Consider the following 23,409-nt stretch of genomic DNA (forward strand, 5'->3'; position numbering starts at 1 on the left):
GACGTTCATGAGTCTGACATTCATGAGTCTGACGTTCATGAGTCTGACATTCATGAGTCTGACGTTCATGTGTCTGACATTCATGTGTCTGACATTCATGAGTCTGACATTCATGAGTCTGACATTCATGTGTCTGACGTTCATGTGTCTGACATTCATGAGTCTGACGTTCATGAGTCTGATGTTCATGTGTCTGACGTTCATGTGTCTGACGTTCATGAGTCTGACATTCATGAGTCAAACATTCATGAGTCTGACATTCATGTGTCTGACGTTCATGTGTCTGACGTTCATGAGTCTGACATTCATGAGTCTGACATTCATCAGTCTGACATTCATGTGTCAGACATTCATCAGTCTGACATTCATCAGTCTGGCATTGTGGGTCCACACCTGTAGGTTTTTAGTTATTGTTGCGAGAACTATGGAGTGATTTTTGTTTCAATAGTTCCACAAAAGCAAAAGTAAATCCAAGAGCAGAAAGTATATGTTATGAATGCAAAACAGAAAAAAATATATCAAAAGTATATATTTTTTATATAATTGGTTATTTGAAACTTATTTTCGTTTGCATTTTGACAAGTTTTTGGTTCCATTGTTTTTGTTTTTTTGGATTTTCCCAGTAAGGTCTTTTGCTTCTGGAATCTCTCTTTGCTTCTGGTTCGTTTTTTGCTTCTGACTTTTGGAACACATTTCACGTGTGGGAGGGTCTTAGATGAAGGCGTTCCTCTGCAATCTCCATTGGTCACTGATTCCGGACTGACACAGAGCTCTGAGACCGCCTCTGGGACCAAGCCACGCCCACCCCACCAGCTCCCTAGCGTTTTCAAACATGGCGGAACGCGGTGGTTCTGTTTCACAGTAGCATGTAAACTAAGTTTTACCATAAAAGTTTATACAAAGGTTATAATTAATTGGTAAATGGTCTGTAGATATTGCAAATGTACACTGTATAATAACTACATTAAGCATGGCAGTTAATATTTAGCACACTTCACCAGCGCGAGCTTTTTAAAATTTTAGTGAACTGGATGCAGGCATGAAAATCTGTCACCTTGCGGCGAAATTCGCCGTTTTGAAGTTTTCATATTTTGCGGTAAAACAAACTCTTATGAAAAATAGGTAGATAGTAAAATAAGAAACAAGATTTTTTTGTAGTTCTAAATGATGAACCCTGGTATTTTTATTCTAATTTTTGCCCCTGATGTTATTTATTGGTTCATTAAGATGTAATGGTTTTGACTGAGCCATCTGGAATGGCGAAAGCGGCTCGCGTTTACGGATCTGGCTCCATATATTGACAAGACAGGTCAATATTTTTCAGCGCGACATTACCGTGAGAGAAGTCAACAGGGAAGAGCGTGTTTAAAGCTAGCCTTTAAATTATTTTTAATTTAATCGCTGCTGTAGCTTCTGTCACCGTTTTGCTACATTCACAATAGTAGCGACTAGTTACTCGCTCCTCCTGGATCATTCGCTAGCGTCCCCGCGGGTCTAAAGTGAGAAGGAAACTAATCCGCACTCTGCGTTTCAATGGACTACTCTTCTTACTCCCACCCCTCCAAGTTAAAATCTTTTTGTTTTTATCTCTGAGTCGGACAGTGTCTGAATGTCATGTCTGACATGTATTGTGTTTAGTATCTCTATGTTCAATGGTTCAATGAATATTGTTCACTTCTTAATAAAATATGGACAGCACAAGATGCATGTGAGGTGTGTTTGTGTGTGGTACCTGCAGAACACTGAAAAACAGTGTGAGTGAACAAAGCTGGTTGTATATAGGGTGGCCACTTTTCAGTATTGCTTTAATTTTGGTATTTTTTACTATTATGGATTTTACTATATTTGGCATCACCTCTCGTACACCAGCTGCCCCCCACCCCCCGTCCGTCGCCATACCAGATATTGCAAATACTCATATTTCTTCCACACATCAATGTTCTCTCCATCCAGTTCACTAAAATTTTTAAAAGCTCGTGCTGGTGAGCATGCTTAATGTAGTTATTATACAGTGTACATTTGCAATATCTACAGACCATTTACCAATTAATTATAACCTTTGTATAAACTTTTATGGTAAAACTTAGTTTACATGCTACTGTGAAACAGAACCACCGCGTTCCGCCATGTTTGAAAACGCTGGGAGGCTGGTGGGGTGGGCGTGGCTTGGTCCCAGAGGCGGTCTCAGAGCTCTGTGTCAGTCCGGAATCAGTGACCAATGGAGATTGCAGAGGAACGCCTTCATCTAAGACCCTCCCACACGTGAAATGTGTTCCAAAAGTCAGAAGCAAAAAACGAACCAGAAGCAAAGAGAGATTCCAGAAGCAAAAGACCTTACTGGGAAAATCCAAAAAAACAAAAACAATGGAACCAAAAACTTGTCAAAATGCAAACGAAAATAAGTTTCAAATAACCAATTATATAAAAAATATATACTTTTGATATATATTTTTCTGTTTTGCATTCATAACATATACTTTCTGCTCTTGGATTTACTTTTGCTTTTGTGGAACTATTGAAACAAAAATCACACCATAGAGAACTCATACTTATACAAATGGGGTCTCCTGCATGCTGGTGCCTGTAGGCCTGAGTGACTGGGTGAGTTGGTGACTGGGTGAGTTGGTGACTGGGTGACTGGGTGACTGCGTGAGTTGTTGACAGGGTGAGTTGGTGATTGGGTGACTGGGTGAGTTGGTGACTGGGTGAGTTTGTGACTGGGTGATTGGTTGATTGGATGACTGGCTTACTGGGTGACTGTTTTCAAATCAAATCAAATCAAATCAAATCAAATTTTATTTATATAGCGCTTTTTACAACAGTTGTTGTCACAAAGCAGCTTTACAAGTGCCGAGTCCTAGCCCCCAGTGAGCAAGCCAAAGGCGACAGTGGCAAGGAAAAACTCCCTAGTTTTTTGCATGAGGAAGAAACCTTGAGAGGAACCAAGACTCAGGGGGGGAACCCATCCTCCTCTGGCCGACACCGGTCACCATGACAACAACAACAATATAGACAGAATGTAGACAGAATATAAAAGATGTAATAATGTCCATCATGGTGTAGGCATCCGGTTAGGCAGGAGGTGGCTGGCCCAGGATGGATCGCTTGTCTCTCCTCATCTCATTATTCCTCAAGCAGGCGAGCAGCCATGTGGAGAAATGAAACAGGGAAAATTAGCTCTGTATGAGGACATGTACAGGACAGGTAAAATTATATTATATATACAGGTAAAATTAATTAAATGTTTTGAGTCATGTCAGGGCTACTCACAGTCTTCTGTGTTTAACTCACTTTACTGGTACACTATTCCAGCAATTTATGTCATGGACACTAAGAAAGATTTTGTTCAACCCCTTAAAAATGAACCGTGAATAAACCAGCACCTGAGACATGGTTTGGTTGTATTTTATGTATTATGATGGATTGATTTGCGTCAGTTATTAATTTCTTTCTCTCTCTCTTTCTCTCTCTGTCTCTCCCCCCTCCCCATGTCTGCTGGAGCAGAACAATTCTCCGTGGAAGGTAAGTCACTTTCCAGCTTTTCTGTGGCTTTCTGCTTATGCGTATGCTGGATGCTACGTGGCTAACGGCTCCCTGATGGGTGTCTGCTCCCCTGTGCGAGGGACACGTCAGCTTGGACTGCGGTTTGGACGACTCACTGGGGCTTTTGATTTCTCGCTTCAAAAAAAATCTGTTTCTCGAACTCCTGTTTCTCAAACTCCTGTTCTTCTCCCACTCAAACGAACCCCTCCTTTTCTCCTTCGTTGGTTTTTAATTTGATTTGCACAGGAAATAGCAGAGCAGAATGTACATGGTGCTTTAATGGTGGAATCAGAGTGTTGTGTGCCGTAGTGGCTGTTAACGCAGACTCTTCCTGCGCTGTGGACCGTAGCGTCTTCGTCGAGGCACCTATAAACCCTCCTCTTCATCATTCATGGTGTGGATTGTTCGGAGTCCATCCTTAGGCCCACATTCCTTTTATTGACGCTAAAGTCCCGCTCTGTGACAGGACCCAGCATGCACCCCTGCTTCCTCCGGCGTTCAGTGTTTTTTCCTCGGCCACAGGGCCATGTTTATCGCTCGCCCAGGCACCAAGAGACCCAAGGCTGTCGTCAGCATCCTCCGAGATCATCATCTGTTTACTGATGCAGCACATAAATTATAATAGACCATTTTCTGCTAACAAATAAAAAACCAAACAGCCGAGCTTGCATACCCCATATCTGCGAGCTCCTCCCCCAACACGCCAGGCTAGCCGTGCCCTTTCACCCGCCAATGCTGCGATTCCTCGTCAGGCAGGGTGGAAAACCTTCCCAGAGGCTATACGCCAAGTTTCAGTCTTAAGGTTGAGCATCTCAAACATTTGTTTCTATTTCTAAACCTCATGTTTTGATTGAAACCTGCGTCATTAGCTCGGTGGTCATCACGTACCCTTGTGAGCTACATGCCCTTTCTCTCGGCCTTTATGCGCTTTACATGCTTAGATGTAATGTAGCGTTAGCTGCACTGCTAGCAGTAACATCTCACTAAATAGGTTTCGGAAATGTCTTGACAATGCAGCCGACCGTGTGCTATTTTTTACTATCCCTTATTAACCTTTCATTAGAGTCACTGAGTTAGCGGTGAAGAGGAGGGTTCCCAGAACCCACCGAGTCAGAGCCGTCTAGAAGCAGGGTTGTTCAGCACGGTAGACGTCTGCTCCCCACCCCTCCCCCGAGGCTCGGGAGGGGGTGGATGAAGCTCTGGCTGCTGTGAAATGTGGCCGTGACCCGCTCGAAGCGCGCAACCCCACCCAGAAATCGCCGCAGTGATGTGAGTCGTGAGTGGTGTCTGTGCCAAAAATCTTCACCCCCCCGTTGCTTTGGACAACAGTACCATGACATCTGTGGTGTCCTCCACAGACCTGCTCACAATCCAGGGACATCAGATGTATAAGTTCGATCAGTTAATTAGGTTCCTAGCAAGCAGTTCACTCTCATGCCCGTCCGCCATACTTAAGATGAATGCATAATTGCTGGACAACCTTGGTGTTGTCCCTGGCAACAAGTTTGCTCTCTGTTGACCCATTTTGGGGGGTTTAATCTAATTAGGGCCGGTGGTTGTGCGTCGGCGAGGTTTGTGTGATGGATGAGCGCGAGTTCCCTCCAAACCCCAGCAGCATAAACAGTGGTATGACACTCAGCCCTCCACGAGCTCGCTGAGAAAGTTCCGGAAATTGATGAAGCGTGAGTGCGGCGACCCGGTTTCACCGCTGACCTGCGTCCCTGAGCGCGGGGCGACCGGACGCACCGTCTCCCCTCTGATAAACCGGACCTCTGTGGGTCTACGAACAAGAGAACCGCTGTTCCGAGGGCGTATGAGTGAGGAACTGTCTTCCTCGAAATAGCACGGTGTAAAGAACGATCGGGGGTTGTGTGAGTTCACGAGTTTCTCTGCCAATCAGGGAGCCAAGGGAGCCCCAGGACACACATCTGTTTCCCTCCTGGAACACTGCAAATTCCACTTCATCACATGCTGGCAAATCCACCTCTTACCGCCCCCTAAGAAAAGCCGGGGATGTGCCGGGGATGATGGTGTTGATTGAAACTGTATTTGTCGCAGATTACGGGATTATCTAAACTAGATTATGGACTTTATTTGTAGTGTTTCCAAAAGAGGTCAGATGACTCTTAAATGTGTCCTGGGTGGTCTTCATAAACAAACACACACATCCTACTATAGAACATCTGAATTAAAAGCATAATTTTGTCCTCAAATTATGATATATAATAAATAAATAAGCATATAATCAGAAAATAAATAAGTCTCCCTGAGTGGCCCTCAAACTCAGGTCCTTTACCAGGATTCTGTCAGCGTGAGAGTCCTGTGGGTGTGTGAGGGTCCTGTGGGTGTGTGAGGGTCCTGTGGGTGTGTGAGAGTCCTGTGGGTGTGTGAGAGTCCTATGGGTGTGTGAGGGTCTTGTGGGTGTGTGAGGGTCCTGTGAGTGTGTGAGGGTCCTGTGAGTGTGTGAGGGTCCTGTGGGAGTGTGAGGGTCCTGTGGGTGTGTGAGGATCCTGTTCCCAGGACTGTACTCTTCTGTGTGTGTGTGTGTGTGTGTGTGTGTGTGTGTGTGTGTGTGTGTGTGTGTGTGTGTGCGTGTGTGTGTTTGTGCGTGTTTGTGTGTCTGTGTTGTAATTACTTTACATTGTAGGTCAATGATACAAATCACTGTTCATACAGAGGCTAATGTAGTAGTCTATTATTTTTGTGGCATAACATTAATGTTTAATGTTAGATGTTTAATGTGTTATACACAGATGATAAAGAGTCTGGCAGTGCCAGTTCAGTCAGATTTACATTAACATAACTACAAATAAACTACAGATAAAATACCCACATCTGAAATCAATCCTGTTTACTCAGGAGGGTTAGTGTTTACATTCAGATAGAAACACACTTCACTGAAATTCACTGAAGTGTTTTGAATGTCAGTAGTATTTCAGCATCATGGTTTATCTGGTGTGCTTGTGAGTTTGAGAATGAACAATGTGTCAGTGTACACTTTGGTAAACGTTACTGGGTGGTTAACATCTTGCATTATAAAGGGGCATGTACCCACCACCTGGAGGGAGGAACCCTGGCCTTGCATGAACTGGGATAGTGGGACCATGTGGTTTGTTTGAAATGTGATGTGGATTAGAAGTTAAATGGAGGACTTTAAAAGCGCAGATTGGAGGATTGTTAACTGCAGGTGGCGCTGGGGTACAGCTGTGGGTAGAAGCCAGTGTGACGGTGTGTGTAGAGGAGAGTGTGTGTAGAGCAGGGTGTGTGTAGAGGAGAGTGTGTGTAGAGCAGGGTGTGTGTAGAGCAGGGTGTGTGTAGAGGAGAGTGTGTGTAGAGCAAGGTGTGTGTAGAGCAGGGTGTGTGTAGAGGAGAGTGTGTGTAGAGCAGGGTACAGCTGTGGGTAGAAGCCAGTGTGATGGTGTGTGTAGAGCAAGGTGTGTGTAGAGCAGGGTGTGTGTAGAGCAGGGTATGTGTAGAGGAGAGTGTGTGTAGAGGAGAGTGTGATGTGTGAGAGTTAGCCTGTGTAACATGGCCTCTTTTGACACTGATGCGCCTGAACACACACAGTTGGATACAAGTAACAGTGGACACACACACACACACACACACGCACACACACACACACACACACACATGATTCATTGTGAATCATGTACATTCCCTTCTCTCTCTCTCTCTCTCTCTCTCTCTCTCTCTCTCTCTCTCTGTCACCTCTCTAGTCTTATTTTATTTTGTGTTACTCCTTGCCAGCACTGTCTGCCTGTCAGGCATGTGTGCGGGGGGCCCTGAAGGCGTGACGGTGGGCCTCAGCGTGCTCTGTTCTCCTCCTCCGTAGACTAAAGCCCTCTGCAGCTCTGCCCTGATCCAGCCGCCGTGTATACCTCTCTCACACACACACGCAAACACACACGCAAACACACACTCCAACACTCCCCCACCTGTCTCCTCACTGTCACTCTCTGCATATCTGCGTATCAGTGAAGGTGTGTGTGTGTGTGCGTGTACACGCTTCTGTTTGTAAGAGAGAGAGGAAAGTCGGTGAGGTAGGGCGGCACTCTGAGATGGTGAGACAGTGGAGATGTTGCTTTAATGGAGAGGTACGTGTGAAGACCTCTCCATGCGCACTGACCTGGCGTTACAGGCCCCGTGGGCTGCTGCCGTCTTTGTCTTTCAGATTCCCCATCACCTCTGCTCAGGAATCAATGTTCTTCTGTGACTGTGGAGACAAGCACCTGCCTGATCCATTTTACCCTCTCTCCCTCCCTCCCTCTCTCTCTTATTCTTTATACTGTCTTCCGCTTCTGTCACTCCGTGTAACTTTCTACTCCCGGTCCTCCCTCTATGAATGATGTAAGGTGAGGGTTAAATGTCTGCGTCAGTGGGGAATGTGAATTGCCTTTATTTTCTTAAGAGCTGAAGAGCTAAAGATAAGCACATTTCATACACAGTGGTGGAAGGCAGCAGAGACATATTTGTGTATATATATATGTATGTCTGCCGCGTTTAAGCGCTTTTAAGGCAGATGTTTGAAACATTATGGACACAAAGGCCAGCTAGTCCAGAGCCTTCTGGGTTTGACCCTTGACCCTGACCTGTTTCAGCTGATCTGCTAATACAATAGCAGCACAGAATGAGGTCACCCTGCAGTCCCTAAGACATCAGAGCTTGTACACTCAGCCTAAGGTCAGTGTAATCTAAGGCCAGCATAACTTAAGCTCTGTGTAATCTAAGGCCAGTACAATTTATGGCCAGTGCAGTCTAAGGCAAGTACAGTGTAAGGTTTATGTAATCTAAAGCCAGCATAATCTAATGCCAGGGCATTCGAAGAGCAGTACAGTCTAAGGCCAGTGTAATCTCAGGCCAGTGTAATCTAAGGTCAGTGTAATCTCAGGCCAGTATAATCTAAGGCCAGTACAGTCTAAGGCCAGTGTAATCTAAGGTCAGTGTTGTCTAAGGCCAGTGTTGTCTAAGGTCAGTGTTGTCTAAGGCCAGTGTTGTCTAAGGCCAGTGTAATCTAAGGTCAGTGTAATCTAAGGTCAGTGTTGTCTAAAGCCAGTGTAATCTAAGGTCAGTGTAATCTAAGGTCAGTGTTGTCTAAGGCCAGTGTTGTCTAAGGCCAGTGTAATCTAAGGTCAGTGTAATCTAAGGTCAGTGTTGTCTAAGGCCAGTGTAATCTAAGGCCAGTGTAATCTAAGGCCAGTGTTGTCTATTATCACAGTGCTGCCATGTTACATTTGTGGTTTTCTGTGCTCTAATGTACCTGCATGAACTCACAAGGTCATTACTCACACACCTGCATCAACTCACAAGGTCATTACTCACACACCTGCATCAACTCACAAGGTCATTACTCACACACCTGCTTGAACTCACAAGGTCATTACTCACACACCTGCTTGAACTCACAAGGTCATTACTCACACACCTGCATCAACTCACAAGGTCATTACTCACACACCTGCTTGAACTCACAAGGTCATTACTCACACACCTGCTTGAACTCACAAGGTCATTACTCACACACCTGCATCAACTCACAAGGTCATTACTCAAACACCTGCATCAACTCACCAGGTCATTACTCACACACCTGCATTAACTCACCAGGTCATTACTCACACACCTGTATCGAGTCAATAGGTCATTATAGTGCATCCAGTATTAACCAGTGTCTTTGGTATTAACCAGTGTCTTTGGTATTAACCATTGTCTTCGGTATTAACCAGTGTCTTTGGCATTAACCAGTGTCTTTGGTATTAACTAGTGTCTTAGGTATTAACCAGTGTATCCAGTATTAACCAGTGTCTTTGGTATTAACTAGTGTATTCGGTATTAACCAGTGTCTTAGGTATTAACCAGTGTATCCAGTATTAACCAGTGTCTTTGGTATTAACTAGTGTATTCGGTATTAACCTGAGTGTGGAATGAAAGTGTTGGCAGGTCACTGGAGTGTAAAGACATGATTCACGTCATCTTCTGAAGCATCTCATTGGTGTTCAATTAGGGGGGAAATCTCTAAACCTCGTCATTCTTTCTCCTCTCTAGACCAATGACTGGTCTTGTTAACATTACTGACACAGTTGTGGGTACTGTGGTGATCTCCACAGTTACGGGCGTGTCTGTTTTCTCTGGCGCAGGCTGACCGGGTTGTGCTGGGTCTGTGTTCAGGGTCTCTTCATCCTTCAGTGTCTTGGACTGTACGGTCTGATCATGGCAGCGTCTAGGAACATCGAGTTGAGTTGTAACGAGTGAATTAATAATTAACTTTGTTTAGTCAAAGTCAAAGTCAAATTTATTTTAGTGGTGGGACTTTAACGCGTTAATTTCGATTAATTAATTACAGGAAAATTAACGCACTAAAAAAAATTAACGCATTTTAACGCATGAGACACTTTTGCACCGTGCAATGTTTCTCAGTGCACGAGTTCCAGACATACAGATTATGGACGCACAATAAGATGATCATGATGGAGATGACTGAAGAGGCTACGCTGGTGGATGGGACATTTAAATATAAGAAACTTCCAGATGGAAGTACAAACACAAATAGTGTTATTTACACTTTATGTAGGAAGGAGTTCGCTTATCACAGGAGCACTTCAACCCTTCGTTACCACCTCAACGCAAAACATGTTGGGGCTAACACGCAGGTCAGTAATGATAACTTAGCTGCTAAATGTATTCCTAGTATGATAGGGTGACCAAACGTCTCTGGTTTTTTTTAAAGTGAGGAAATGTCCTGGTTTTTAAATTATCTTATTTGGACCATTAAGACTGATTAAACTTAATTAAGACTGGATTAAACTTTCTCGAGTGGCGGTAGCGCGCGACTCCGCACACCTCGCACGAGCGGCGGAGTCATTTAAACATGACGCGTCACATTATTTGCAGTGTTGTTCGCTCTCTGTGGTCGAGGATAAAGGCTTACAAGAAGCGCTGCACATTGCGTCAACTGATGCAAGTTACGAACTACCGTCCAGAAAGACAATGTGGAAGAAAATCCAGCAGCTGTATGATGAGGAAAGGGAAGTAAAACAGGTTATTGTGAAGAGCGCCACAAATGTGGCTCTGACTGGGGATCACTGGACCTCTGTTAGCAACAAGAATTATCTTGGTGTGACAGCTCATATTATAGATGATGAATCTATAGATGATGAAGATCCAGTCATTTGCTTTGAGCATGCAGAGGACCACTTCTAGGCACTATGGAGATGCCTGTGGCTGAGGCCTGGGAAATTAAAGAAAAAGTCTACCATCTAAAATGGTATTAAAAAACATCTTCTGATTTACATCAGTTCTTCTTTTTCTTCCAATATCCTGAGCAAAACTTCCAAAATTAAACAACATTTTTGGTCAGAATTTCCAGTGTTCTGAAAACTGTTTGCTCTGTTTTCTGCACTCATCTATTGGTCTGTGTAGTAGACTGGTGGAAAAATAAACAAGATGTTGAAGTTTATGATTATGTTCATTGATTCATTCATCATTCAAACTTAAATTAATATTTCTCATGTTAAATACTGAAATGCGATTAAAATGCGATTAAAATGCGATTAATTTCGATTAATTAATTACAAAGCTTCTAATTAATTCGATTAATTTTTTTAATCGCGTCCCTCCCCTAATTTATTTATATAGCGCTTTTCACAACACATGTTGTCACAAAGCAGCTTTACAATCGTATGGTGTCATGTCTCCTAGAATATTTTTATTAATTATTATTAACAAACTCAGATGTTTAAGCATAGATACATGCAAGATGGAGGATGGACATTACATGTAAGATTACATTTACATTTACAGTAGTTTACACTAAAGGTGATTTGGTTTAGGTTTAAAGCCACTGTGTCTGGAACAGTCAGTTAGAAGGATCATGACTGAGTAGAAAGGACCTTCTTACTCTCTCTCACTCTCAATCTGTTTCTCTCTCACTCTCTCACTCTCACATTCTTTCTCTCTCTTACTCTCTCTCACTCACTCTCACTGTCTCTCTCACTCGCTTTCTCTGTCTCTCTTTTTACTCATTTCTCTCTTCTCTTTTCCTTTCTATTTATGTTTCCCTCAACCCCCTCTTTCTCTCTCTCTCTCTTGCTCTCTCTCTCTCTCATAATGACCAACTCTAATACTTCATGACCATTACACATGCCATGTCTCTCCGTCTCAGATGTCCAACATTCAGGGGGGACGTCCTCCTGTCTCCCTCCTCTGGCTCTATTGTGTGATAGCAACATTGCTTTGCCAAGGTTGAGCTGGAACTGTCTGCGCTCTTCCCCTGCAGTCCGGCTGAGGGCGTCGAGGGTGGCGGTTTGGTGCGGTTTGGTGCCGTGACCCGGATCGCCAATTCACTTTCCCTATTTTATTAAGACAGCTTTAGGCCATGCTCCAGTTGACATGGTAACCGTGGCTCAGCTGAGAGTTTGTTTTGGGGAAGTGTGAGGAGGGATTGTGAACCCTGTGTGTTGTGAGGGGAAGGTGTGGTGATAGACACCAAGAACTCTGTCTTCCCGTGGCTCTGTAGGCAACTCTCCAGACGCCATTTAAATCTGACAAACTCCTCACACTAACACACTGAGAGTTGATATGTTTGTTTCAAATCCACGCTGTTAAGTTGCATTTGATATTAGTCAGCCTCCCCTGCGTGTGTGTGTGTGTGTGTGTTTGTGTGTGTGTGTGTGTGTGTGTGTGTGTGTGTGTGTGTGTGTGTGTGTGTGTGTGTGTGTGTGTGTGTGTGTGTGTGTATTGCACTCCCACAGAGCTAGTCTTTCCATTGTTAGATATCAAAGGTAACAGAACTTCATCATTCCAAAGACGCGCACACACACACACACACACACACACACACACACACACACACACACACACACACACACACACACACACACACACACACACAAACACACACACACACACACACACACACACACACACACACACACACACACACACACACACATTCAGCAATACCACATCTGAATAGGAAGCATTTTGTCCTGATGTGAGAAGCTGAGTCTTTTCTGTCTCTCCTGACTGCATTCTGTGCCGCATTTATGTGCTACATGTATAAAGTATGTATCTTTTTTAGCTCTATATATAGAGAGAGATGGATAGAGAGATGGAGAGAAAGAGAGACTCTGAGCTGGTGTCCTCGAGCTGAGTGAGGTTGTTCTGAAGGTAATGTCTGACCCTGGTGAGGAGCCCTGTGGGTGGGCTGATGAATTCAGACCTCTCTCCTCACAGGTCCTACTGTCAGACCTGCTGTCCAGAAGATATTTACCAGTCAGATGTGTCTTCGTTAGGCAGTTGAAAGCTGTGAGAAGCTTCACAAGTAAAGCCAGACAGAGCTCATTTTTAAATGTATGTTCATGGATGGATGTGTAGGGTTATCTCTTCCCCAGACTGTAGGGCTGTCTCTTCTCCAGACTGTAGGGCTGTCTCTGCCCCAGACTGTAGTGCTGTCTCTTCCACAGACTGTAGGGCTGTCTCTGTCCCAGACTGTAGGGTTATCTCTGTCCCAGACTGTAGGGTTATCTCTTGCCCAGACTGTAGGGTTATCTCTTCCCCAGACTGTAGGGCTGTCTCTTCCCCAGACTGTAGGTTTATCTCTTGCCCAGACTGTAGGGCTGTCTCGTCCCCAGACTGTAGGGTTATCTCTTGCCCAGACTGTAGGGTTATCTCTTCCCCAGACTGTAGGGCTGTCTCTTCCCCAGACTGTAGGTTTATCTCTTGCCCAGACTGTAGGGCTTTGTCCCAGACAGCAAGGCTGTTTTTGCCCCAGACTGTAGGGCTGTCTCTGCCCCAGACTGTAGGGCTGTCTCTGCCCCAGACTGTAGTGCTGTCTCTTCCAAAGACTGTAGGGCTGTCTCTGTCCCAGACTGTAGGGTTATCTCTGTCCCAGACTGTAGGGTTATCTCTTGCCCAGACTGTAGGGTTATCTCTTCCCCAGACTGTAGGGCTGTCTCTTCCCCAGACTGTAGGTTTATCTCTTGCCCAGACTGTAGGGCTGTCTCGTCCCCAGACTGTAGGGTTATCTCTTGCCCAGACTGTAGGGTTATCTCTTCCCCAGACTGTAGGGCTGTCTCTTCCCCAGACTGTAGGTTTATCTCTTGCCCAGACTGTAGGGCTTTGTCCCAGACAGCAAGGCTGTTTTTGCCCCAGACTGTAAGGCTGTCTCTGCCCCGGCTTTAGTGCTGTCTCTCCCATTGTGATCTGCCATTCCTGCAGTGACCTCATTCGTATTTGGGCAGTGTTGTTACTAACTGCGATGGCTGCTTCAGTCGCATCATGTCAGCACAGACACTATGAGGCGGTAGGTGAATAAACATTCTCGTAACACCCTGCAGGAAGGGAAGAGCCACTTCTTCTCTCAGAGAGATGCTCAGCTTGCTAATGAAGAATGTCCGGCCCCATCCCTGCAGGGCACTGCTGACCTTTACACTGAAATCTTGAGCTCAAATGAGTTGTCAGGATGGCCAAGGCGATGGTGCTACTGACGTTGGCAGTTGGACGTGGGGAGATCGCTGCTCCCCAGGCGTCCTTGGGGTCACCCACCCTCTCACCGTCTCCGTCGTCTGCTGTCTGGTCCAGGGGCCAAATCAGAAGGATTCTCGTCCCGACCCCCAGCCTCCCGACGCCCAGCGCGACCCCCAGTCAAGTCACTGCTCATTTCAAAGGACCAATAATGAGCCACTATTGTTTCTTTCATCTTGAGGTCAAGAGGTCAGGAGGCTTTTTATTGTCATTCTAGCTGCATACAGTAAAACTAAACAACCTTCCTCCAGGACCAGGGGGCAGCACTCAGCTAAGATGACTACAAACAGAACTTATGAGCTACAAACCTGGATGTTTTATACTAGGATATTGAACAGCATTCTAACATGTGTGCTGTTTGTCCAGGCGGAGGAGGTCTGATGGAGGGTGGTGTCATCATGGTGGAGGAGGTCTGATGGAGGGTGGTGTCATCATGGTGGAGGAGGTCTGATGGAGGGTGGTGTCATCATGGTGGAGGAGGCCTGATGGAGGGTGGTGTCATCATGGTGGAGGAGGTCTGATGGAGGGTGGTGTCATCATGGTGGAGGAGGTCTGATGGAGGGTGGTGTCATCATGGTGGAGGACGCCTGATGGAGGGTGGTGTCATCATGGTGGAGGAGGCCTGATGAAGGGTGGTGTTGCTGGTTCTGCGATGCCGAGGGGATGTTGGAGGACATATCTATCTATCTATCTATCTATCTATCTATCTATCTATCTAGAGATGGGGAGCGCCTTAACATGTTCCTCTGGTCGGTTAACCTTTAACTGACCTCTCTGCCTCTTAAGCTGAGATTAGACCTGTGTTTGTGTGTGTGTGTGTGTGTGTGTGTGTGTGTGTGTGTGTGTGTGTGTGTGTGTGTGTGTGTGTGTGTTGCTGCAAGATCAGTTTTATATAATTGAATATGACTTTTTGTTGCTAGTAATACAGAGCATCTTGCTTGAAAGGATATCCATAACATAATGACTGCAAATGAAGTTTGGTCACACACACACACACACACACACACACACACACACACACACACACACACACACACACACACAGAGACCAGACACATACTTCAATGCCTAATTTCCTTCTAGGACCAGCAGCATGTGAGATGCTACTGCAGAGGAAGGATGAGGTCACACTAAGGAATTGCATCTAAATTATGAATCATGAATTCAAATGAAATGAAATGTTATGCGTTAAAAGCTTCAGCTGGCAGTGTGACAGTGCTGAGAGACCAGGGCGGGGCTCCTTCTGCTGGGCGTGGTCAGTCTTGAGGAGGCTGGAGGATCGTTTTGTTTCATGTTCAGTTTGACAGAGGGGAAAAAGGTGTGGCTTAACAGGACAGAGGTGTGGCTAACCAGGAGAGAGGTGTGGCTATCCAGGACAGAGGTGTGGCTAACCAGGACAGGGGAGTGGCTTAAAAGAACAGAGGTATGGTTTTTCACAGGACAGGGGTCTGTGTTGGTGGAGTGGGGGGGGGGGGGGGGGGGGGGATAAACAGTAGTGTAGAAAAACAGTCCACATTTGTTGCAACCTATTAGGAACACAATGCCCATATTAGGACATATTAGGAACAAAATAGCCATATTAGGACATATTAGGAACATAATGCCCATATTAGGACATATTAGGAACATAATGCACTCAGAGGTCAAAGAAAATAAGCATTTTTAGCAGACACAGACACACTCAAAAATACACACATGCACAGACACACACAGAAATGCCCAGACACAACCGCACACACTCAAAAGTATCAAAAATGACACTGAAAATCATCTGGTGCTGTTTTTGTTTCCTGAAGGCAGCCAAGTGCGTGTGTGTGAGTGGTGGGAGTGGGAGGAGTCTCACCAGCTCCTGGCCAATCCGGAAACGACAGCACCATCTACTTCCTAACAGTTTTCACTTAGCCAGAACGAATGGAGAGAGAAAGACACAGAGAAAGAAGGAGTGATAGAGATACAGAGAGAAAACAGAAGGAGAGAGATACAGATAGAGAGAGAGAATTTTAATCTGACAATTTCAAACTCTTTAGTTTAGTCTTTATTAATCCATTGAGTTATTGTGCTAGTGTGTGTGTGTGTGTGTGTGTGTGTGTGTGTGTGCGCGCGCACATGCATGTGTGTGTGTATTCCTGTGTCTTGTACATGGTTCCAGGTATTGTGGAACAGGTATCGAGTAGATCTGACCTAAACATTCAGGGTCAGAGGTCATGGACAGGCTGGTGTCAGCCCAAGGCCTGCTGCAGGGTCTTCTACAGTTACCATGGAGATGGTTTATAGGGCAGGGTGTGCATTGTTAGATGGTAAAATACATGTTAATGTTTTTACACATTTCACTATATCTAGTTTATGTGTGAAATGCATGCTTCTAAATTAAACAATGTACAACCTGTCACCCATAGGCTAATATATAGCACAGATTGATCTGTGTATGAGTTGTGGATGTCATACAATCTGCTGTATGATTGAATATGGTTGCTGTGTGAGTAATGGGTGTGTATGACCAGATTTTTGCTTATCACATTTTCACACAATTTCATTTGTCTAACAAAACCCTTTCACTCAAAGGCTTACACGGATCTCTCCATCATCCAGAAACATAAACATTTCACCATCACCACCATCATCACCATCATCACCATCACCACCAGCACCTCTGAGACTCGTCTGTGTTCACTGATTCCAGTAGGTCTGTTCCAACTAGGCAGAGTCATTATGTTTGGGAAGTGGACTGAGAGAAGCATCGTTCTGAGTCGATTTTCACGCTGGAGTGTTATTCAGAATCCTGCTGAATTGACCAGCACTCGTACTAGTGCTGGAACCCGAAGAGCGGTCCAGTCTGGCTGACTGCGTTTAAGCTGCATTTCCATGGTAACTTATGCTAATAGAAAATGAAATTGCCAGACATTTATCCTCCTTTTATCTCCTGATGGCGGCCATTAAAGCTCAGGCGGAGCTGATAAACACTTCCTGTCTCTGGAATATCTGTGGCCCTCAGATCTGCACCTGCCACACGTCTTCAGCAGCTGTGGCCAGACCAGCTGTGACGATCACAGAGCAGAGGCATCCCTGCTCAAGTCATGCTCATTTCTATGATCATTATCATAATGTTGGAGCCGGTGGGCCATGTGTTTGGGTAGATCATACATGTGTGGGTAGATCATACGTGTGTGGGTAGAGCATACGTGTGGGTAGATCATACGTGTGGGTAGATCATACATGTGTGGATATATCATACATGTGTGGGCAGATCATACATGTGTGGGTAGATCATACATGTGTGGGTAGATCATACGTGTGTGGGTAGATCATACATGTGTGGGTAGATCATACGTGTGTGGGTAGATCATACGTGTGTGGGTAGAGCATACGTGTGGGTAGATCATACGTGTGTGGGTAGATCATACGTGTGTGGGTAGATCATATGTGTGAGGGTAGATCATACATGTGTGGGTAGATCATATGTGTGAGGGTAGATCATATGTGTTTGGGTAGATCATACGTGTGTGGGTAGATCATACATGTGTGGATATATCATACATGTGTGGGCAGATCATACATGTGTGGGTAGATCATACATGTGTGGGTAGATCATACATGTGTGGGTAGATCATATGTGTGAGGGTAGATCATACATGTGTGGGTAGATCATATGTGTGAGGGTAGATCATATGTGTTTGGATAGATCATACATGTGTGGGTAGATCATACATGTGTGGGTAGATCATACGTGTGTGGGTAGATCATATGTGTGAGGGTAGATCATACATGTGTGGGTAGATCATATGTGTGAGGGTAGATCATATGTGTTTGGATAGATCATACATGTGTGGGTAGATCATACATGTGTGGGTAGATCATACATGTGTGGGTAGATCATACGTGTTTGGGTAGATCATACATGTGTGGGTAGATCATACGTGTGTGGGTAGAGCATACGTGTGGGTAGATCATACGTGTGTGGGTAGATCATATGTGTGAGGGTAGATCATATGTGCTTGGGTAGATCATACGTGTGTGGGTAGATCATACATGTGTGGATATATCATACATGTGTGGGCAGATCATACATGTGTGGGCAGATCATACATGTGTGGGTAGCTCATACGTGTGTGGGTAGCTCATACGTGTGTGGGTAGATCATACATGTGTGGGTATATCATACGTGTGTGGGTAGATCATATGTGTGAGAGTAGATCATACGTGTGTGGGTAGATCATATGTGTGAGGGTAGATCATATGTGTTTGGATAGATCATACATGTGTGGGTAGATCATACGTGTGTGGGTAGATCATACATGTGTGGGTAGATCATACGTGTGTGGGTAGATCATATGTGTGAGGGTAGATCATATGTGTTTGGATAGATCATACGTGTGTGGGTAGATCATACGTGTGTGGGTAGATCATACGTGTGTGGGTAGAACATACGTGTGTGGGTAGAACATACGTGTGTGGGTGGATCATACATGTGTGGGTAGATCATACGTGTGTGGGTAGAGCATACGTGTGTGGGTAGATTATACATGTGTGGGCAGATCATACATGTGTGGGCAGATCATACATGTGTGGGTAGATCATACGTGTGTGGGTAGATCATACGTGTGTGGGTAGATCATACATGTGGGTAGATCATACATGTGTGGGTAGATCATACGTGTGTGGGTAGATCATATGTGTGTGGGTAGATCATATGTGTGTGGGTAGATCATACGTGGGTGGGTAGATCATACGTGTGTGGGTAGATCATACGTGTGTGGGTAGAACATGTGTGGGCAGATAATGCATATGTGAGTAGAGCACATGGTAAAACACTGATATATTTTAGAGCTGTGATATGATTCTTTGAGCAGATGAGCTCCAGCCAGTGGCATGTGGTCTTATGGCATGGTCTTATGGTGTGGTCTTATGGTGTGGTTCTATGGTGTGGTGTTGTGGCTTGGTCGTATGGTGTGGTCTTATGATGTGGTCTTATAGTGTGGTTTTATGGCATGGTCTTATGGCGTAGTCTTATGGTGTGATATTTTGGTGTGGTCTTATGGTGTGATCTAATGATGTGGTCCTATGTTGTGGTCGTATGGCAAGGTCTTATGGTGTGGTCTTATGGTATTGTATAATGATGTGGTCTGATGGTGTTGTCTGATGTTGCAGTCTGATGATGTGGTCTGATGGTCTTACAATGCAGACCATTTTTGGTGGGAAATTGTAGTGTTCCTCAGAAGTGAACAAACACACCGAATAGAAGATAAAGTGTGAAATACCTGAGAGGCTTTCTTTGACATTTCTCTATAGAAACACACACACACACACACACATACACACACACACACACACACACACACACACACACACTTTCATTCACATTGTCACACACACAAACACACTCCCCCACACCTCACACACTCATACACATATAGGATATTCAGTAAACCACCTAAAAACAGTATTTCTTTTCCTTTTTTTGTGATGTATTTCTACTGGGTATGTTTTGTAAATACGCCAGCTGAAGGTTTCGCACATTTGAACTTTATCTAGACTGGCACCCTTATCATACCCGAAAAATGATATTATTTATTTCATCTGTGTGTGTATGGTTTTGGGTGTGATGTTATGCCCAACTCAGAGTTCTCTGTGGTGAGCAGTGTCTCCCTACAAGGAGCCAGGTCACCTGTTCAGGTGAATAACTTATTGTGACCCCTGTAGGGAGCTCAGAAAAAGTTTGTTTAAGTTACCTATTTTGCTAGTTGTGATGTTCATCCAGTCCAAATTTGTCCTCCACACTGTGAGGTGTCTGTGTGTGTGTGTGTGTGTGTGTGTGTGTGTGTGTGTGTGTGTGTACAGTGCTATAAACAATAATCAGACTGGGTATTATGATATCATAAACAGTTATCAGACTGGGATTTGTGATGGTTTAACATGCACAATGTATTCTGATGCAGGCCTTTGAGGGGAAGATTTGAGTGTTGGGTTTTTCAGCTAAGCGTAGCCTAGGGCAGTGCAGGCCCGCACTGTGATCCACACTTATGTAAACACAACTCCTCAGTGCCTCACACAACTCACACACAGGGAATTTTACTGGGGGTTTTTGTGAAGGGAACACTTGTTTTAGAGCAGATGCACACTTTCTCTCTCTCTCTCCCTCTTTCTCTCTCTCTCTCCCTCTCTCTTTCTCTCTCTCGCCTGTCAGTGTTTTGTGGTAATGATTTGGAGTTGTACCAAACAGCTGCTTTACATGTGTGTTTGTGAGAGATGTGTGTTACGGTAAGTTGGTGGTTACCACCTGACAGGAAAGGGAGGGACCAGGCAGTCGAAGTCGCAGCTTGATGGAGCTGGGCGGGGCTGGGCGGGGTTGGGCGGAGCTGAGCGGAGCTGGACGTGGCTGGGCTGAGCTGGGCAGGGCTGGGCGGGGTTGGGCGGAGCTGGGCTGGGCTGGGCGGGGCTCTCCTCCCGGTCACTCCCCGAGACCTGCGACTCTTCAACACAACGTCACTGTGTGCTGGGAGTGTCCGTTCTCGTGGCCTCCACTACAGCGCACTGGGAGAGTTTTGCATCACAACATTTGCATAACTCAATAAACATTATTTGTCAAAAATAATACAACTGTAACCATGCCCCTTTAATGGCTTAACAGAGTTTTGTTAATATATTCCAAACCAGTATATCTAATGGAGCTTTTTTGGACATCATTCAGCCCTGATTTTGTGTATAGCGTTCTGAAACCAGGCTGTGTGTAATCCTGCTGTGCATTTGTATTCTCAGCCTTTAGCATCGTGTGTGTTAACACACCTAACTGCCTGTTTTTGTGCACAATAAAGTTTGAGTTAAATAAAGTTTTTTTGTATTTCTCGTAATTACCGCTGTGGCATCTACTGGTTGTTAATCAATCAGTGAGCTGCCATCTGTAATGAAGAACGTTCTGGCTCTGAACAGGCTCGGATCGGCAGAACACGTTCAGTCCAGAGAGAGAGAGAGAGAGAGAGAGGGAGAAGTGGAAGGGGATTAAGAGGACAAGAGGGATAGAGAGGGGGGCATTTTTTATTGGAGTGAAATAAAGGAGAGAACAGGCCATTTACGCAATCACTCCATCATTTAACAAGGCTGGTGTTCCTTTGATGTGCAAAGACTTTGGAGTTATGTGTAACTAATTACTGTCTGGGGGCGTACCCCTGACCTGGGGGTGTACCTCTGACCTGGGGGCGTACCTCTGACCTGGGGTGTACCCCTGACCTGGGGGTGTACCTCTGACCTGGGGGCGTACCTCTGACCTGGGGTGTACCTCTGACCTGGGGGCGTACCTCTGACCTGGGGTGTACCTCTGACCTGGAGACGTACCTCTGACCTGGGGACGTACCTCTGACCTGGGCACGTATCTCTGACCTTGGGTGTACCTCTGACCTGGGGACGTACCTCTAACCTGGGGTGTACCTCTGACCTGGAGACGTACCTCTGACCTGGGGACGTACCTCTAACCTGGGGTGTACCTCTGACCTGGGCACGTACCTCTGACCTGGGGGCGTACCTCTGATCTGGAGACGTACCTCTGACCTGGGGTGTACCTCTGACCTGGGGCGTACCTCTGACCTGGGGACGAACCTCTGAACCTGACCTTTGCACTTGTGTAAGTAGAGTTGAACTGGAAGCATCTGTTGTATCAAACAACAGAACATATTTGTTGCCAGGTTAACTACATCCAAACTCAATGCGTAAAGTGCTGTTTGTTTCCACTGCCTTATAAACAGCACCAGTCCCAGTTCTGTTACTGACCCTCTGGTACTGACTTAGGACCACTGTCCTTCTGGCACTGGTTAGGCAGAGAGTGTCCAACAGTGGTCATACCCTCTCATGCCCTCTCATACTGTCTCATTCTGTGTCAAGCAGTCTCACACTGTCTTATGGAATCTAATACAGTCCCATACTGTCTCATCCAGTCTAATTTTGTCTCATTCTGTCTCATGCTGTCTCATTCTGTCGTGTAGTCTCATAGAGTCTCATGTAGTCTCATAGAGTCTTGTGTACTCTCATAGAGTCTCGTGTAGTCTCGTAGAGTCTCGTGTAGTCTCGCGTAGTCTCATAGAGTCTCGTGTAGTCTCGTGTAGTCTCATAGAGTCTTGTGTAGTCTCAGAGTCTCGTGTAGGCTCATAGAGCCTCGTGTAGTCTCATAGAGTCTCGTGTAGTCTCAGTCTTGTGTAGTCTCATAGTCTTGTGTAGTCTTGTGTAGTCTCATAGAGTCTCATAGAGTCTAATGCCATCTCATAATTTCATGCAGGCTCTCACTGTAGTTCATTCCCACTACCAACTACTGTCTGGTGATTTTATCTTTCTAGCAAACCTCTCTGTCACATAATTCTCTCTCTCCCTCTCTCCCTTTCTCTTTCTCTCTCTCTCTCTCTCTCTCTCTCTCCCTCTCTCTCTCTCTCTCTCTCTCTCCCTCTCTCGCCCTCTCTCCCTCTATCTTTCTCTCTCTCTCTCCCTGCCTCTCTCCCTCTCACACACTCTTGTCCCAGGCTTAAATTGGACAGGTGTTGAATATTTCATATATATTTTTTCTCACTTGCACCACAATAAAAAGCCAAACAGAAAAGGGAGGTGGGAAATGGGAGGGGCAGAAGACACACACACACACACACACACACACACACACACACACACACACACACACACACACACACAGTTACACTCACACAACCACATACACACTCTCATACACACACATTTACACTAACACAAACACAGTTACAGATACACAAACACACATACACACACACATTTACACTCACACAACCACACACACACACTCATTCACACACAGTTACACTCACACAAACACACATAAACACAGTTACACTCACACAAGCACACGAACACAGTTACAATCACATAAACACACTCATACACATGGCAAACCTATAACGGATAAAAACATTACAGTGACGGGAACTGAACACTGATCTCTGCAGACTGAAATATACATGCTGAGATACACATGATCACACACACACACACACACACACACACACACACGCACACGGGAGTATGGTTTGTTCCTTGTTTAACTCAAGTCAGTCCATTAAAGGTTAAATTGATCTTACATTAAATGAGAATTAGTCTGAGTGGCTGTGAGTGAATGTATTGTCTCATGTTACACTGGGTCTGGTTATTTTGCCGCTTGGTTGTTTTGGAGAGTTCACAGTGAAATGATCGGTTGGTTTAATTCTCAGTGTGGTGATTGTTTGGTTTCATTCACAGTGTAATGGGTTAGTGACATTCTCTTGGGATGATACAGGCAGCAAGATGTGTGTCAGATCAGAGAGGGAGAAAAGGGGAGAAAATGTGAGAAAAGGGGAGAAA

At 45.2% G+C, this 23,409-nt stretch overlaps 1 protein-coding gene across 12 annotated transcripts in view; it reads left to right on the forward strand.

Moving 5' to 3' along the window:
- The window catches only part of nrxn2b (neurexin 2b), a 580,834-nt gene that overhangs the window by 120,527 nt on the left and 436,898 nt on the right, over positions 1–23,409 (forward strand). For all 12 annotated transcript variants that reach the window (XM_077019139.1, XM_077019095.1, XM_077019103.1 and 9 more), the window contains exon 3: positions 3,505–3,522. In XM_077019139.1, the coding sequence (XP_076875254.1) occupies positions 3,505–3,522 (18 nt within the window). The remainder of the gene's footprint in view (positions 1–3,504; positions 3,523–23,409) is intronic.

This window comes from Brachyhypopomus gauderio, chromosome 1 (assembly GCF_052324685.1).
Source record: "Brachyhypopomus gauderio isolate BG-103 chromosome 1, BGAUD_0.2, whole genome shotgun sequence".
NCBI classification, from domain to species: domain Eukaryota; kingdom Metazoa; phylum Chordata; class Actinopteri; order Gymnotiformes; family Hypopomidae; genus Brachyhypopomus; species Brachyhypopomus gauderio.